The sequence below is a fragment of the Strix aluco genome, chromosome 1, assembly GCF_031877795.1.
Source record: "Strix aluco isolate bStrAlu1 chromosome 1, bStrAlu1.hap1, whole genome shotgun sequence".
NCBI classification, from domain to species: domain Eukaryota; kingdom Metazoa; phylum Chordata; class Aves; order Strigiformes; family Strigidae; genus Strix; species Strix aluco.
The window spans coordinates 104,948,190-104,967,691 of record NC_133931.1 but is presented as its reverse complement, the minus strand read 5'-3'; the positions used below and the strand labels follow the sequence as shown (position 1 = coordinate 104,967,691).

At 39.1% G+C, this 19,502-nt stretch overlaps 1 protein-coding gene across 2 annotated transcripts in view; it reads left to right on the top strand.

Moving 5' to 3' along the window:
- Nucleotides 1–19,502, top strand: part of COL15A1 (collagen type XV alpha 1 chain) — a 157,524-nt gene that overhangs the window by 89,179 nt on the left and 48,843 nt on the right. For both annotated transcript variants that reach the window (XM_074830061.1, XM_074830054.1), the window contains 6 exons: nucleotides 4,649–4,711; nucleotides 7,310–7,345; nucleotides 7,896–8,048; nucleotides 12,733–12,801; nucleotides 15,672–15,716; nucleotides 18,110–18,145. In XM_074830061.1, coding sequence (XP_074686162.1) covers nucleotides 4,649–4,711; nucleotides 7,310–7,345; nucleotides 7,896–8,048; nucleotides 12,733–12,801; nucleotides 15,672–15,716; nucleotides 18,110–18,145 — 402 coding nt within the window. The remainder of the gene's footprint in view (nucleotides 1–4,648; nucleotides 4,712–7,309; nucleotides 7,346–7,895; nucleotides 8,049–12,732; nucleotides 12,802–15,671; nucleotides 15,717–18,109; nucleotides 18,146–19,502) is intronic.

Below are 19,502 nucleotides of genomic sequence, written 5' to 3'. Positions count from 1 at the left end.
GGAAGTAGCTAACTGTGCTCATGCAGCATCATGGAGCTCAGAGCCTGACAGCCACAAAACCAACGAGGCTGTCCTTCACTGAACTTCATGCTGCTACAACAACAGTGACAACCTGCACAGGCTAATTTAATGCACTCTTGATATATTTTGCAAGGAAAAGCCTTAAATGTGCCTGGAGCTCCAGTGGTTGCTGTCTCATTAAACATGTCTAAGCTGTAGGGCCTGGGTATGCTTCTGTGGTTTAGATTGTTGACCTTGTTATATCCTGATAGCATAAAAGGATAGGACCCAGCTATCTGCAATGCCTTTCCACCTACATCATTCTACAGCATGGTTTCCTTGGAAGAAAATCCCAATGACTGGGAATGAAAGAAGTGTCTGGTCTAGAAGATGTAGGGAGCAGGACAAAAGGTTGTATTGAGAGCACACTTGCCCCACTAGTTCTTAGGAAACTTGCTATTAACAACCCAAGGGCTAAGATAGCAGGAAAGCATTCTTCATTCTTTCCTTTTCTTAATTACTCAAATTAAAGCCTGAAGATCCCATGGCTTAGTTGAAAAGAGCTGTAGGTGGACTGACAGCAGCTCTCCAGTGTCCTGCACCGTGGGCACACTCCTTAGCATGCCTTCCCCATGCTCTGTTTATCCTGCTGTTCACCAGGCCCATCAGTCCTTCCTGGATGTTTTCTGCATTGATTGCAAAGGGGAAAAATTTCCACAGCCCAGTCAGTCTTTTTCAAACTCCTTTACAATATGCTAGACCCTCCCTCCCTGACAATGAAAGAAGGGGATGAGGAGCTCATCCATGAACACAGACCAGACCAGCACTGGATATGTTACTGTCTTTATCACAGTACTTAACTCCAGGACAGAGTTTGCTTACTTGTTAAATTTATTTGTTTCTTTATTATCAGGTATTATTTCCCTAAAATCATAAGCTTGGCTGAGAACCCATGAGATCAGTCTCAGGAGACTTTTTATTTGCTGTTTGAACTGTGAAATTTGTATCTCTAACAAACACATTTTCATGTTTGTGGGTTGGTTTGTTTGTAACTAAAACGGCTAGAAACTTGTCATTTCACTTAAAAGCTGAGATTCTCACCTGACTGTGGGGAGGATATCTAGTGTTGCTAGATTTCCAATAATATTTCAAGACTACAACATTGTTGGAGAGTAATAACAAACTTGTTGAAGTGGGGTTTTTTAAGATGTGCCCTAATATTTCCCACTAAGTGCTGTGAATAGTTTAGACTAAGAGAACAGCAAGTGCTAAAGACCATGGCCCTGCAGTGGTTTAGGCATATGCTTCATTGTACCTTTTGTCTCAATTTAAGCATAAACAGTAGTCTTTATAGAATATAATCAGGAAAAAGGCATAGCTTTATCACATAAATGCAGTGCCTGGCCAGTCTTTCCTTGTTTTCAATTAATTAATTACCTGACTTTGTATTTTATTGTTTGAAGGTAAGTTATTTATAGTCTATATAGTCACTGAATAACTGGCTTGAACCTAAAATAAATCACATCCTCTGGGAGTTAGGAGAGCATCAAGTGTTCTGAAAAGTCCTGCAGAGACCTGTCATGAAAATGCCTATTTTGGCAACATTTCTCAGAACCACAGTATCTTCAGAACCACAGTATCCTCAGAGAATAATTGGAGGTCTTCTGTCCTCTAATACAGAGCAGTGTTGCTCCTGAGTGCTCATATATTTAAAATTGAAAATCATTTTTCAGTAACATTAAGGTGCTTAGCTTCTTAAGGCTTGCTATCAGAGGCAGTCTGCTTTATGATCAGGCATATTTTCCCATAAAAGAGGATATTCTTTATATTTAGATAAAAATTCTAAAAAAAATACAAAGAGAGACTAGGATCAATAACAGAAAAGCAAAAATTAAAGATGTAAAAAAACCCTAAAGGTATTAATCACTTTCAGGCAGTCAGCTTCAACATGAGATATAATGATCAAAACCAATAAAAACTGCTTTTCATGCTTGAGATACGAACAAAACCAAAACCCATATAAACTTACAGGATATCTGAAAAATAAGAAATTAAGAGACAATAACTTCAAATACATATGGGATTTAGCCTGCCTAGGAATGATTCATGAAATTTGGAAGGTGGAAAATTCCCCCACAACAGCTTAAATAGAGTACAATGGGTTGGGATACATTTTTGTGAACTAAACAAATAAATGCAGAAGTGTGATTCTCTAAAAACAAATACATGCTTTGGGCCTCAGTTTCCCTCCCTTTTCCCATCTCTATTGATACAGCAAATCATACAGGCCTTGCTGCAGCCATTACTCTCTGCATCTACTTGTTGTAATCAGGATGGTGCTCTAAAATACAAACACTTGAAATGCTAGCCAGATTTCATCTAACAGTTATGTTCCCAACAGTACTTTTTTTTTTCCTGGTCCAAGACAGATCATATTGTATTGATGAGTATGACTGCAATTTTAAGAAAATCCATTGGCAAGTCTTGTAAAATAGACATTTACCCTAGTGTTTTATTTGCTGCATTTGACAAAGTGCAATGTTAGATTAAAAGATCCATTACAATAGCACCTTTTCTATTCAAAATGTGCTTTCAACATCACGCCTGTAGCCATTTCTATATCTGTAGAAGACAAAGTAACTAGAACGGTCTAGGACATTTTGTTAAAGTTTTTCATAAAGTAATAATGTAAGAAGAATTCAAAGGAAATGGAGATATATATATTGATTCATCTTCTATTTTAAAGATGTATGTGTTCCCTGTTGTGCAATCTAGGATTTCACAGGCTATAATATTAACTACTTGTAGACAGTCATTTTTCTGATGCAACAGAAATAATTTTTGTCCGCTTTCAGGATAATTCCTGGGAAACATATCAATTAAAAAAGTAGAAGATAAATGTTAACCAGATTCCTAAAGTACATTTTCAGAAGAATCAGACCATGACAAGTCTTCAGGGTGCTGAAAGAAAACTCCGGCTGTTAACAGTACAGACCCATGCATTCCCACACTTTCAGATGACCTAAGAAACTATAGCACTGCTCTCCAAAGATTTGCACACATTTGCGCACTCTGGATAAGTGAAGTGAGATTTATTCACAGCAGAAATTTTTGGATGGGAATCCTCATTCAGTAACACACTGAAATAGTTGTGTAATTAAAAGACTTCAGTTACAAATTCTAATTCCAGAGGACTAGCCAATTGCTTGAAGTTGTGTGTGGGCTTAAGTCCTTGCTAAATCAAGAACTTTGTGATGTAACATCTCTTCTCACAAGAAACACGTCTTGGAAATGTTTGGGTAAAGGCTGCCTTTTGTAACAGGCAATACCTGTCACTAACTGCTCCACATTACATCTGGTACTGATGTGATATTGACCTGATTAAATACATATTTTCTAAATGCTACATTGTTAAATTACCTCCTGACATTGTATAAGGATGTTTTCTATGGTAATTCTTTTTAAAGTAGCTCACAAATGCATGAATACGCCCTGAAGTGAATAACAAATCTCCAAGTATTACTTGTTAGTTGTAAAGGAAATAAGCAGTTTTAGAGCAGTGAAACTTAAAATTGTTAAGCAGTAGAGGGGAAACAGTCACTAAAATTTAGAACAATTATTGTTGTTAGCCCAACCTCTCCTCTAATCCTCCTCTATGTAATCATGGCAAAAAAAATATGAAAATATTTGAAACATACTGAAAATATTTCTGATCTTTTTAATATTAAAAAAATAAATTAGTTATTTTATCACATACAGTGCATTCAAAGGGCAAAAACAGGGGGAAAATGAGGCCTTTGACCATTCTGAAAACACCAGAGAAAAAGAATGTTTTCTGTGTCCTTCTGCAACAATTTATATCCTTCCCCAAAACAGATGAATAAATAAACGGATAAAAGATTCTCAGAAGCCAGAATGCACACCTCTAAATTTAATTAAAGGCTTTCAGAGCCCAATTTTGAAAACATAGGGCATGCAAATATGCATGTAAGTGTTCCCTTTCTTGCATGTTTAGTTACCCTGGGCTGGACTTCAGTACCGGTACTGATTGACTGGTTGACCCTAAAAAGTCATTTTTTTCCAGTCTGGCTGCTCACTCAAATGCATGCTAAGTCATGGATACAACACAAAGAATTGGGTGGAGAACTAAATATACATTTTTCAAGGCAAAATTAAAGTGAAGCATCACGCAGAAAACCTGCCCCACTGTCTGACTTTGTCAACACCAGCGTTTTCTCAGCTCTCCCTCATCTGGCACTGAGGCTGTCAAAAGCATGGATGGCTGAAGTGCATGTGGATTTCAACACCATCGCATATGTAGTAGTGTTATCAAAATCTGTTTGGATAGCACCATTATTTTGTATGCTAGCATTATATTTACATTATGTTGGGGGTTTTTTATTATTATTTTGTGACTGCTTGATATAGTTTTCTATTAAAATATATTTAAATACAGTTTTGATACAAAGCCAAACTCTCAGAAGACATGAAACACAAATGTTAGAACTTAATGGTGTTAGGTGCTACCTGGTGCTACACATTAATCTCTCATAATGCTGAATTGTCAGTTGGTCCAAAACACTTACATGCATGTGCTAGGAAGAGGGCTCTCAACTGGCACATACTTTAGATTTACTATCATCTACAGGGTCCTCAAGGTCCTCCTGGTCTTGATGGAGTGGTTGGACCACCAGGACAGAAGGGAGAAAAGGTAAGTTAAAAGTCTGTCTTGCTCCTACTTCAGTGGAAAATCTTTGTCAATTATAGGCTGTGAAAATCATAAATAGTTGTCCCTGAAACACAGTGTTGGCTGGCTTCAATATTTTTTTAATTGAATCCAGCTGTTAATGGCTTATTAGAACACATCTCAAAATACATATTGAGAAATCCAGAATTCCATAACGGGTGCAGTCTCATTTTCTGCAGTGTGCAATATTCAAAATGCAACATGAGCTACTCTGTTGTGATTCGCCAATAAAAAGCCAGTCGTGGCTGGACTCATTCAGGTGAGTCTGTAGGGGGAAAGAAAGAACTCCAGCTAGTCCAGACTGGCACAGACTGATGGCACATTCCCTGCAGAAAGCACCCTCTGTGGCGCGTGTGCATACCAGGGCAACTGGAATTACTTAAGTTTGGATTCTGTGTACCACTGACACATCAAGTTTTCCTCACTTCTGCAGCAGTCTGTATTTGTCTTAACTTCTGACTATTATACTGCTGTTGCCCCCAGTTACGATATCCCATGCCCATATTTGTGTCAGTTCCAGCCTTCTTCACTCACCCCTTCATGAGACATTTCAGCACCCTGACCTGGCAGCAAAGGTTTACTTAGTTATCTGTTGACTTACTGCACTGGTTGGCTTCATGCATGATCAGATGAGCGCTATGGCAAGCAAAAGGCAAGAAGTGGGGAACATGTAAATGAAAGCAAGAGATCATAGCAACCAGGAGACAGATTTTCTTGTGTTGCTGTAGAATCAAAAACTATGTATTACAAAATTGCCACTCTTTTTACGTTTCCTCAAATTACTGCATCCATTTTTCTTTGCATCCCACTTCAAGAAGAATGTGGAAAAGACAGGGCTGGTACAGCAGAGAGCTATGGAGATGGCCAGGGGCCTTGAGTACATGACTGATAAGAGTAGGCTGAAGGAGCTCAAACCATTTAATCTAGCAAAAAGGAGACAAAAGCATGGACAACAGGTGTAAAGTTATAATTATAACCCTTTAATGAGGGCCAGTGAGTCTGCATTTGAAATACTGAATCTATTTTTTTGCACCCCACTTCAAGAAGGATGTGGAGAAGACAGAGACAAAGACTACAGGAAAATGTCTTCCTCTCGTGAGCTTCTACACCACACTTTATTCACAAGAACTTGAAAATAGATTCCCAAGTGTATATTGAAAGCTCACATACTGTAAGGGAAATGAAAAGGCAAGTCCTAAATGGCCAGAATATTATTTATTTATTTATTAAATCACAAGATTTTTTTTTTTAAATCTCCTCTGGACACCGAAGGATCTGAGTTGTGATATCAAATGCCTGAGGTTGGTAAAACTGCAGCAGACATGGGAACTAGCAGCTATCCAGAAAATGAAGTATGTATATTTCAAAGCAGGCATGTGAAACTTGTGCCCATTGTAACCAGCGTTATGTGTTTTACATAAAAGAATCTAAGAATAGAAAGAAGTCTAACTGAAGTAAACTGAACCTGATTGCATATTATAGGAAAAAACTGATGTGGAAGGGAAATAATTGGAAAAATAATTACATTTTTAAAAAAAGCATAGTCCTCAAAAAAAAAGGACAAAACTTAAATGTTTTGCCTCATTGAGCCTGTTTTTTGTATTGTGCATATCTGATAAAAGTTTAATCATAAATGAGGTATTACATATTTGCACCTGCTCAATATCATCCCCAGCACCTTGGGATAATAGGATTATTCCATTTCTACCATTCATTTTTTCTGAAAACCTTGATTTAATCTACATTGCAATATCTATTTTTAATCATTATTCCCAATTAACTCAGAGAAGATTACAGAGAGAAACTGCAGGGTGCAATGAAAGTAGTCAATTTGTTCCTTGGAGTGAAATTTGATGGGGTTTTGCCATTTTAGAAAAAAACAATGTTATCATTTTACTCCTGGTGCTTACTCATTTTTGTCAGACCTTACTCAAGTAGTATTTCTGTTGAATGAGTAAGGACAGGAGCTTGCCAATATAACAATTAATTCTGTTAGATTCAGTACAATTTGGAAAAGTATTTGCATGCTGTGACTTTCTGTCTATTGCATGAACTAGAAGTGGAAAAAACAGTATCTAAATAAAGTGAGTAAAAACAAATCAAATAGTATGATTGCTGCAGAGAAACCTTAAAATCATACTAGTCATCATATTCCTTGTCTGGAATGGTGCCCTACACATCTTGTGTGGGATCAGTTTCCACCTCTGTTACATCCCATGAGAGTTTTGACATTTGAGTTCAGAAACACGAGGATGTGACCTACAATGATTAAGTCTGTGTGCTCCAGACATTTAAAATCTGCAGCAATAACTGAAATACAAGATTGCATCCTGTCTGCATACTGAACCAGAGCTATTCATTTGTTATTACAACCCCTGAGTTACAGATTGTTTTCTTTTTTAACTAAGAGGTCTAATGTTTCATGTAAAGGACACTATGACATCAAATGAAACAACAGAGAATTTTGTGGGTATTTTAATTAAGCAAAAATATCATAAGTGTGTTTCTGTTACCCGTCTAATGCTCTTACTGTAAGTAATTAGGATTGGTTTTCTTTTACAGGGTGATCAAGGTCTTCCTGGTTCTGTTGGTCCAAAGGTAAAAAAAAAAGACAGCGGGTTTATAGGACAACAGTATCACTCTAATACAGCACATTACGGAAAAGGACTGAGAAGTCTAAAAGATTATTATTATGAAACCTAATGAAGTTGGAAGCTTTCGCTTCCCAGTTGGCCAAAATACTTCTCTAAAATGTGTGGCCCGGAGTTTTGAGGGAGTTGATTCTTCCCACTCCTCTGCTCATGAGACCCCACCTGGAGTATTGAGTTCAGTTCTGGGGTCCCCAATGTAAGACGGACATGGACCTGCTTGAGCGGCTCCAGAGGAGGCCACAAAGATGATCAGGGGTTTGCCCCTTCCCTGGCAGTGTTCAAGACCAGGCTGGATGAGGCTTTGAGCAACCTGGTCTAGTGGAAGGAGTCCCTGACCATAGCAGGGACGTTGGAACTTTAAGGGGGGGGGGGGGGGGGGGGGGGGGGTGATCTTTAAGGTACCTTCCAACCCAAACTGTTCTGTGATTCTATGATTGTACTTACTTGCGTCTACTTATGCATGTTCGGTATACCAACAGACTGACCTTTTATTTTAGGGTGATACTGGGGTAACTGGATCAATAGGCCCCAAAGGAGAAGCTGGTGCTGATGGGTCTCCTGGGAAACCTGGACCACCAGGGCCTCCTGGGCCCCCTGGGCCTCCTGGACCTCCTGGACCCCCAGGACTAAGCTACAGTGTGGGATTTGAGGTATTTTGCTATTATGGGGTTTGCTGTAGCTATGGATCCACTTCCTTCAGAGGAGGGAAAGTGTAATCACCTGTATATTTCACATCTATTTAATTGATGACAGAGTCATTTGCTCTAGATTGAAATTTGCCTACAATTCCTTTTACATTTGACCGTATTTTAGACTGGATATTAGGAAGTATTTCTTTACAGAACGGGTTGTTAGGCGTTGGAATGGGCTGCCCAGGGCAGTGGTGGAGTCCCCATCCCTGGAGGTGTTTAAGAGTTGGGTCGACATAGCACTGAGGGATATGGTGTAGTTGGGAACGGTCCATGTTAGGTTAATGGTTGGACTGGATGATCTTCAAGGTCTTTTCCAACCTAGATGATTCTGTCATTCTGTGATATAACTGGCCATGCTTAAACCATAGAAGTAATAGATTTCTCTGGGCAATTTTCATAAACTATTCAGTAGTAACAATGTTCAGGTGCTATGTTTGATGCTTATATTGCTATTATAAAATACTCAAATACTGTACTACAAGGGAAAACTTGTTTAGTAAATTTTTTCTTGTAAATAATTTAGAGCAATGATCTAAATGTTTTACATAGAGACCTGACAGTATTCATTAAAATCAAACTGGAGATCCCCCCCTTTAAGCTATGACTTTCCCATGCTGTCATTCTTGAGGCCACAAGTTTAGCTTAGATATGTCACTTATGTAACATGTAAATACAGAGACAGATGTTGGACATTTCTGACCTCATGGTCTGTTCTACTCAGAATAGAAATGTTCTATTAATAAAACTTAAAAGTTGCCCATGTTACTCTTTCTGAAAAGAATACCTTCATCACTTTAAAATATGAGATCTGGACACCTCAAGGTGAGTTTTACATGTCATTTGTGAACTGCTCATTTAGATGATCTTTTCAGAGTGTAAAGTGTCTTTGCAGTACAGAAAGAGAAGGGAGCACACTCAGGTCCAAGAACTAGGGCTGCTGCATCAACATCTTTGTGAAGAAAGGTTGACAAATTGCCTACATTGATATTCACATATGAGTCTTCTTTTTTTTTCTTTTTTTGTGCATTTTTCATTTCTAGTTTAGCTGTTTGGCTCAGGAAAGTCTGATTCAGAGTTTTTGGGGTTTTATGTCATGGAACATAATACAAGTTTGCATAAAAACTGAGGGCAGTTTCATTAAAGAATTAAGCAGTGTTTGACCAAAACTACTGGCCATCTGTAGAACTGCTGCAGTAAAGTGATGGTGTTTAAAAGATACCAATTTACTTACACATGTTTCTCCTAATATCTACACTATGTATTTCTCTTTTCTTTAGAGACACTTTGAGTACTCCAAGTACAGAGGTGACCACTAATGCTTCTATAGAGACATGTTCTGATTTCTGATTTCTGACTAAATAATAATGTACTATATAAAATATTGTACTATATACACTATTGGTTAATAATCTCACTGATGTCAGTGGATTTCAATGGATAAAAAAAATCTCTCCAGCAGTTCACAAGTTCTTAATTGCCAGCACTGCAATTGTTAGCAATGAACAGCATAAAGTTTAAACTTACAAACACTCCGTTGCTTTAACTTAGACACACTATAAAGGCTGGTACAGAGTCTCCCCTAAATAAGTATGCACTTGTCTCAGAATGAGATAAGGACTACTGGTAAGCAACACCTTCATCCTAGGCCTGGTCTGAGTTTTAGACCAGGATGATCGCTTCTCTGACTTACAGCCATCCTCTGCGACCCTAGAGGATCCAGTGTTAAGAGATTCTCCACTTTTCCCCATTCACGCTATGTGAGCAGAAGCCAGTTTTGCTTCATTATGCCACCAAAGAGTTCCCCTGCAGTTACCTCCACCACTTCTGTTACCTAAGTCTCAGAGGAGCAAAGTTAGCAAATGAGCAGGAGAGAGTGCAAACTGGAAGTCCCCACTTTTATGGACACAAACCCAGAAGGATCCCAGCTCTAACTGCAGCAACAATATCTTGACTGGCTTCATCTTGAACTTCATCTAGTCCAAATAGAATTGGCGTGATTGTCATTTCCCTGAGAGGAATACTACTGTTCACAGGCTTGCTAGTTCTAGCTGATCTTTTGGATGCCTACCCCTGCCATCTGCTAAGGCAGCACCATGGTCTGCCAGTTCGTTAGGGCAACACTACCTTTTGGTTGGCAGTCTGTTTATTGCTGTAAGGCTGTTTCTGCAAAACATTCCTGTTAGCACTCGTTAGCATCTGTGATCAGCTATGTGCAAAAACCAAATGGCATGGGGTTTGCTGGCACTTACACTTGCCAAAAGAACAGTTTGAGCTGCAGAAGGTACCTGGTAAACCTATTAAAAACATGCAGATGTCAAAAACGATGGTGTGTTATATAAAGCAGGCACCAAGCACTCTCTTAAAGGGAAAAATATATTGGCACGGTGGAGGCAAGGGAAAGAAGGACCCAGAAACACAGCTTGTGGTTTACCCTAAGCAGTGAATGTTTGGTTAAACAGGCCAAACAGAGTATCAGCAGATTTTCTGTTGGTATTTGATGCACTGATAGATGATGAAGGAGCAAAATGTAAGTCAGAATAACATTTAGTCTCAGGTGAATTTGCGTAAAAGGACTTGAGCCAACCTGATGACTCAATGTCTCCCACATTGGCCCCGAGAGGAAGGACCTGATTCTTTCTGCTTCTCTTGTTCTTGCTCTTGTGGAGTTGGTGGAAAAGGGCAAAAGAATGAGATCTCCCTTTTTCACTGGAGTCAGATCAGTTGATGTTTTCCATAACTCCAGCATTAGGCTGTCTTTCCATGGCAGCTTAAGCTGATCTAATCGGTCTTCCACCTTTCCCTTACACCATCTCCAGAGTGCATCAAATCTGTGGTAATCTGAGCCATTTCAAGTCACTAACTAGCAGAAAGCTAAGTAGGCAAGGGGTATGGGCCCTCTAAACACAATAAGCTGATACAAGGGCTCATTGTCACTAAGAGGTGGAGATTCTGCTTTGCTCCTGCTCCTCCTTCCATCTGCAGTCATTCCTGGCACATGCCTGCCCTTCACAGGCACTAACAACCCATGTTCCATCAACCCTTCCACAAGCCAATTTAATTTACTAAAATTTTAGAGAACTATCCCACCCCTAAAAAGTAAGTAATGTATTTTCTGCCATTTTAGTGATTTAAAGTGGCTCACAGGAAAGTGAGAGGATTTAACACATGGCACTGATGTTGAAAATGAAGGCCATATGGCTGTGAGCAGGGAAGTGGAGCAAAGAAAGATCAAGATTTTCCCTTTTCAGAAAAAAAGAAACAATTAAGCTGGCACAGATGCACTTAAAACTGCAGCTAAAAGCAAGTTTTCTGTTGGCATGGTCCATCCAGATGGTTTGAAGCCCAGTCTGACAAGTTCTAGATTAGGCATAAGACAAGGGATAGGAACATGTGGCTGGGATGGTGCTGGGGGTAAAACAGATAATTATGGCAGACTGCAATTTTATTTCTTTGGCTGCTTTGGAGCTGGCAGCTCCTGGTTCTGCCATGGATTTGGAATGTCGCAGTCAGAATGACAGGAGCTGGAGGGAGGTTGCTTCTTTCTGTGTAGTCTCCTTTAAAACACCTAGAAAAACTCCACAGGAAGTATGGAATCTGCTCTCAAGGTCTTCCACTTCACAGAGATCTTTCTGAAGTCAGCAAAGGGCTGCAACAACGATCAGTGGGCTAGAGCACACGACATGTGAGGAAAGACTCAGGGAACTGAGCTTGCGTGGGCATTTTAGCAGCCTTCTGATACCTAAAAGGAGGTTATTGAGAAGACACACGGCCAGGCTCTTCACACTGGTGCACAGAGTGATGAGCAATGACAACCGTAAATAGAAACAGGGGAGGTTCTGACTTGATATAAGTGAAATATTTTTCACCTTGACGACAACCAAGTGTTCGAACAGGTGCTTGGAGACGCTGCAGAACCTTCACCTCTGGAATGTTACAAGACATGAGGGCACAAATCCCCGAGCAACCCGATTGGAATCCACTGTTGACACTGCTTTCAACAGGAGGTTGTACTAGTTAGCCTCTGTGATCCCTCCCAAATAATTAATTTTACAATTTTCTGATAGAACTTTTTTTTTCTGCTCGGTTTCATTTCAGTAAGCTGTATTTTAGACAGGAGTTCAACATTCAACTGTGAGAAATAGGAAGGACTTTTATTTTTGAAACATGATTGCTGCTCTTAACAAACTGCCTGCAAGTTCTCCCTGCCTTAAATCAGTTATGTAACCCTTACTAGTCATTACAGTATTTCAGTAGCCAGCTGGCAGGTAAATGTTAAACAGAAAAATACTGCTACAGCATGCTTAAACATAGCACATACTTAAAACTGGGATGCTGTCTCACTCCTGCCTGATGCAGTCCAGCCTGAAGTGCTGGAGAAATGGTGTCAAACTGGCAAGACTGTAAAGACCAGAGTTTCTGTAAGGAAGATCAACATACCCATATCGCATTTGAGTGGAGCTTATCTCCAGAACATCATGCACTGGTCAAAAAAAGGTTAATGAGAAAAGATAAAAATATTTGTGTTCAATATCCTTCCAGTTTTTCACAGGAGTCTGGAAAACAGAACAGTTGGAAAAAACAAAGATAATAAAAAAAAATATATAAATTCTTAAATTCTGTAGCATTTTTTCTCTTCCATTAGGACATGGAAGGATCAGGTAACATTGGCCTGTTAAGTGAATCCAGAATTCCAGGATCAAGAGGGCCAGAGGTAAGTGGATGTTTTGAGGGAGGGAAGTGTTGTTTGTTGTTGGGGTTTTTTTTCAAAAACAAAAGTGGTCTCCTCTCTGTTTTTTGGAAATGCATAGCCCCAGTCAACTATAGATTTGGAGTCACTGCACTGCACTCAATTCAGTTATTCTAGAATGACATTAAAATAACTGTGTCCTCCAAAGAATCTGAATGGTATTTCTCTGATACCTGGTTATCTGATGATTTTTAGATTCTGCTCAGGTATATTTTGAGAGAATAAAAGATGAAATAGGGGGGTTTGATTACCTAGCTCTCTATTTCTTGTTTTACCTTAATAGATGCCCCTCTTGCATATGAAGATGAATTATATATACTAATGAAACTGAAATGTTATAGTTTGATAATCAAATGTGCATAAACTGCAATACCATTTAAACTAAAAAATGTTCCCAGTAACGTGGAAGCAATGTCCCAGAAGGGGTGTTTCTTTCCTCCATCACAGTGTCTCAGGACATTTTTGCTAGTGTGGGCTGCTTTAAAACACCAAGTAGCAAATATGGGAATATAATGCATCAGTACTTACCGGATCATTTGGATTTATCTTCATTCTTAGCAATAACATCAAAACTGCAGCCTATGAGACCCTCAAAGCAGGCAATTATCCAGCGTTCCTCTTTCCGGGGCTGCCTGCATTGTTCCAGTTTGGTGTTCAGAAGTCCTGCCCCTGTGCTCACTCCAAAAGAGACATTCAAACAACAGGAATGAGTCTTGTTGCCCAAGTTTGGAGAAAGTACTGATGATGATGACCTTGGGTTGTGGTAGATGCCAGATTGAATACTAGGCAACAGTGCACTGTCACTGCAAATAAGGCAAACCCTCTAGTGGAATACATCAGGAAGAGCATTGCCAAAAGATAGAGTTATTATTATAGCCCTTTATTCAGGGCTAGTGAGTCTGCATTGAAATACTGAATCCATTTTTTTTGTACCCCACTTCAAGAAGGATGCGGGGAAGACAGAGACAGTCCAGCAGAGAGATGTACAGACAACATGGGGCCTTAAGTACATGACCGGTGAGGAGAGGCTGGAGGAGCTCAAATGGTTTAGTCTGGCAAAAAAGAGACAAAGACAAGGTCTAATAGTTGCTTACAAGTCTTTGAGGGGCAATTGCAAAAATGATGAAGCCAAACTGTTCCTCGTGGTGCCAGATGGTGCAATAAAGGACAATGGTCACAGTTTGCAGCTTGAGACATTCAAGATAAACCTTAGGAGAAACTAGTTTCACTAGGAGGTTGGTGCAGAACTAGGGAAATTTGCTCAGGGAGGTTGCGGAAGCTTTGTTCTTGAGCCTTTTCAAGACTGCTGGACAGAGACATGACTGACCTAATCTAGAGCTGGTGACAGTTCTACTTCAAGGGGGTGACTGGATTAGATGGCCTCCAGAGGCTCTGTACAACCCTGTTTCTATGATTCCATGAATCATCAGAAATTAACCTAACACTGGAGACAGGAGTGAGTTTGAGAAGACATTTACTGTGCTCGTTTAAAGTACTAGTAATTGTGAGTCACTGAAGTTATAGCTGACTCAGTTTAATATCTTAGAGACCTTTGCCCCATCTTATATCTTTTCCTAGATACTAAAAATGTGGCACAAAAAATACAGTTACAAAAATAAGAATAAAATTCATTAGCTGAAACAAGCTAGTGTCCAAAATGAGATGTCCAAAACCAGTGCAAAAATTGCCCATTCTGACCTGCCTAAATGACAGCCTTACTCTCAGTTTTGGTTTTTCCCAGTCACTCAGCTATAAATACTGAAAAAATGTCTTATTGCAGCTGAACAAAACCCTGGAATTTTGTTCTCCTGTTACTGCTTAGTCACTCCACAAAGTTTGAGTCAGTAAAGAAGGCACACAAGAACTTTCCTGTAATCATGAAAATTATTATGCATACTTACTGGTACTGCATGAAAGCATGATGAACCACTTACACCCTATGACAACCCCCAGAGGTTCCTGATTGTGTCTGAGTGAAAATAGAATATCTGCTTCTAAGAGGGCTGTAACTCAAAGCAGCTGCTAGGAAATAAATTACATTTATTTGCACTATATTTGTATCTGTTGAATTTCTTATTAATCTTTTATGAGAAAGAGGTGGTTATGCTTTGAATTAGAAGTATCAAATTTATTTTGTCTGTAGGTTCAGCTATCATTTCCAGGGTTTCTATTCTCTTTCTTCCTCAGATCAGGGTAAGGTTTTGCTGCTGTTTGGTTTATTAGTGTCTTGTCTTCATATTCCAGATGAAGACAACTCAATCGCTTTGTTGAATTCTTTTCTTTCCATTCAACTTCCTAAAATGATCAATAATGAACTGTTGTTCATTTTACCACCAGAGTCCTAATTGTATTTTGCAACCAATGTCACCATACAGAGACAAGAGAGAAATTTGCATCTCCAAATGTTTGTTTCAAGCTACACTTAAACCTAGCAAGACAATGCCATGTTGCCTCTAAACTGGTAACATCTTAATTTTAGCCTAGGAGGCAAATTCAAAAAATTGTAAGCGATTGAAAGGAAACCCTTGCAACAAATGCACTTGGACAACTCCATTTCTAGTATCTTCTAAAAATATGTATAGTATGCAGTGACAAGATTAAAGTTGTCTTTGTAAGAAAAAAAATCTTTAGACCTTTGCATGATAATATTGCAAGGCAATATTTATTAGACAAACAAATCTAAAACAGTGCTTACATTTGATTACTCTCTGTTGATACTACTGGTCTCCAGTATTTTTTTTATAACAGTTGTGTTATGAATTAAGTTTTTTTCTAAGAAAATTTCTTATGAAATGCTGTGTGGGTTTACCAGTAAATTCAGTGTAATTTTATAGGGTTCTGCAGGAAGACATGGACAGCGTGGGCCATTAGGACCAAAGGTACCCAAAGTAACAAGGAACACTTGAAAGCTAACCTATTTTGCTTTGACAAATATTTTTTATTTCTATATTCCCAGCATTTGCCTTAACAAAACAGCTGTTGTTTAACATTCATATACTGACTAAGTATGGGACAAATTTTTTTTCCATTTGCACTGGGTATCCACCCAGAATGTATATTAATAGGATTATTTCACATCCACACCAGAACAGTGAGTAAATACCAGCTGGGCCGTTAAATTCCAAGGCAGTTGGTGTAACATGGCATTTTTGTTTAATTTTTTTAGGACATTTGGCAGTTTCTCTTTGTTGCTCATTTATACATCATTCTGGTTTCCAAAAGGTTACATGTATGCTGTTGAAAGAGAAACCTGCAGGAAGAGACCTTCTGGCATGATCCCAGAAAGTGATAGGAAAACGTTCTTGAAGATGCTGGGGGAAAGAAGGGAGGTGTCATGACTGCTTTGCCTTGGTTTTGATTTGAGCTTGGTAGTGACTGAATTTTTCCACTTTGATGCTGCTATTGATTAAGTAACCTATAACAAAAAAATGGAGAGATGAAAAGCCAGAGAAAAAAAGAGCAGATTCACAGAATGGGACCTTAGACAGGAAGAGGCTTTTGCTATTCCTATATAAAGCTCAAGTACCACTCAGGTTAATAGCACAGCATGACAACATATTTTCAGCACCTTAAATGTGAAGTTAAAGAAATTCAAAGTCTTCATTGCCCTAGGAAATGACAGCAGCATTGAGAGAGCAACAATGGAAAAAAATAGGTGGGGGACCCCATCCTCTCTTCCTAAAATTTACACCTGAACACACACAGCACCAGTCACTGACTACCCAGAAAGCACCTTGCCAGCCATAACTGCATGCATCTATTTCATAGAACAGCAGTCAAAGATCTGGCTAGTCCCCTATGTCTAGAATCTATAGAGCTCAGCTTATAGGGCTGAAAAAAGTCCCTCCATGGGGTACTAGTCCTATTAATGCTGGAGGACAACAATATGTATGAGTCAAAAAAATCAAGTATTTGCACAGCACGTGTTAATGAATGATATTGCAAAGGGCTGTCTAGAATAAATGCGCTCTCATATGATGCTGCCAAGTCTTCATGCTGAAAATACATTATTTTCTTCCCCTAACTAGAAATTTTGTTTTTAAAGTATTGTGAAAATACTGTTTCACAAAGACTTCAGAAATGGAGGTAGCATCATTCCTAGGGTTTAGGAACTGTACCAGGACTGAAAAGATAGTCATAAACCTTGGCCAAGAGACTTCACCACCACCTACACTAAGATTTTAGTTGTTCAATTTTGAGACATTCATCCCCAAGATCATGAAGACACATAAAGGAACATACTATTGCCTGACATCTTACAAAATGAGGTACACTACAGAAAAATTAATATAAAGTGGTTATAATATGCTATCATTCTCATGGGGATGAATTTTACACCCACTTTTCATGGTTATAAATGACTTCACTAGGCAACAGTGGCAAAATACAACAACCACCCACTTCCAAAAACCAAGAGCTAATGCATCATGAGGAGTTTAAGGTATAGTTATGTTTCATACGTCCTTCATCCTTCAAATACCCCAGACTAGTAGAGATGTCAGAGAAGGCCTGCTGTGATCAAAGTTTTCTCTTTCCTAGCAAGTAAGTATAGATCCAAATTCTGCTTTCATTTTTATTATTATGAAAAACCATTTTCATTAAAAAACAGTCTACAGTCTTCATGCACTCCTAAAAGACCGTAAGCATAAACATAACATTTGAGGCAATGGCTGTAGCTCCTTGCTGATTTATTCCTGTTTATATTCTCTATCTCAAATGAAGTAAACTAAATTGCATGTTCTCTGTCTGTAATGAAATCAAGGAATCATGTCTACTCGGAGCTAGACTACTGCAGAATCAGTCCCAGAGTTGGAACATTGCAGCACTCATTACATAGTTCATGATATGATGCAGTGGCTGGGTAGATGGGGAGAACAGTAGTGTGGGGGAGGCTGAGTTAACTAGGCTGAAGGAAGATGGTGGGTCATTTGTGAAGGCACAAGGTCATTGTGGCATTGGTAGATCTGTGGAATGTTACCCTGTGCTGATTTCAGGCACCAAAATGAAGGTTCAGGCGTGTGGTTTGATAAAGGCTCAGCAAAAATAATGTGTGATGACCAGAAACTCTAAGATGTGGATGGCAACTTGTAGGTTAAACCCCCAGAACCGTTTCACCAATGTAAGCTGAGCATCACTTTACCAAAAATATGCCTTATTTTTGCTAATCATTTTACTCCATTCTGTTCCTTTGTTTGTAAGGGAAGAAACATTCATGTTTAAAACCCTTGTATTTACTGTTTGATATTTGACCCCTACTGTGTCTCCATTTCAGGGAGAAAGAGGCAACATTGGTCCACCAGGTTCAAAGGTGGGAAATTCATTTAACTTGATCTAAATACTCAGACGTTTCTTCCTCTTTGTTTCCTTTCTTAATGCGCTCAGGGGATAATGAACATTTCTTGCTCTGTCAGCATATTAAAGCTCAGGGAGGCTTCTCTGGGAAAATACAACCCTTTCTCAGTTGAATTATCAGGAGCCAGTGTAACCTGTTGCTTAAGACTTCTGTTTAAATTATGGCTAAAATTGCATTTAAAATCCTCAGGTGCCTGATGCCATAGTGTTTTGGGGGGCTGTTTACATTTTCACCAGAACAAAAATGAAAATCAGCAAAGTTTACATAAAAAACTAAGTTCCACATGCCCTCTTACTCCTTAATATCACAGTGTGTAGGTAGCAGCCCACACCAGAGCAGTCCCTCCATGACACATGTCTGTGGTACAGTGGTAGATTCACATCATGTTGTGCAGAGGCCTCAGGAGCCATGCACAACCCCAATCCGGTGTTCAGCACAGAAGGCATCATTGTTGCTTATTTCTGTGGTAGAACCTGTCCATCATCCTGCAGCCAAGCTCCTCCTAACCCACACCTGACCACTCAGGAGGTACAAGATTACAGAAATGGTGGTTGAAGGACCTCCAGAGGTCATCTAGTCCAATATCACACTCAAAGTGGTATTATCACCAACACTAGATCACATCAGCAATGGATTTGTCTTACTGAGCCCTAAATACCTCCAGGGAAGATTCCAAGAACTTTGTGGGTATCTTGTTCTGGTGCTTCACTATCCTCTTTGAAAAGACAGTTTCCCTAAGGAAGCCTGTGGCTTCCAAGCTGTAATTTGTCCTTGTTGTCTAACTCATCCCATGCACCAGTGTGCAACCCAGACCTGCTGCTCTGAATCAGTGCAGCTTCTACACGAGACCCCACCGACAGGGAAACCTGCCAAATGTACACTGCTTTACACGGTGTTAGTGCTGAAATGAATGAAGCTGGAGTCCATTCTTTCCTCTCCAATCTTCCCTATCATTATCCCTGTCTATTCTGGTTTGGAGTCCACCTCAAGGCTTCTGCTTGCATCTGTGCTTCTTTTTGCCAGTCCCTGGCTGGCTCGCGTGCTTTTTGCAGGCATAAGCCAGCAGAGGGCGGTGCTAGGACTCACAGAAAATTAAATAATTAAAATAAAATAAAATAAAATAAAATAAAATAAAATAAAATAAAATAAAATAAAATAAAATAAAATAAAATAATAAAATAAAATAAAATAAAATAAAATAAAATAATAAAATAAATTTTCCCTTGCATTTGGGACAGCACAGAAATCAAGGGTTGCTTTAGGAAACAAGATAAAAGCAATTATGAATCTACCCTTCTGCTTGCTGAATATT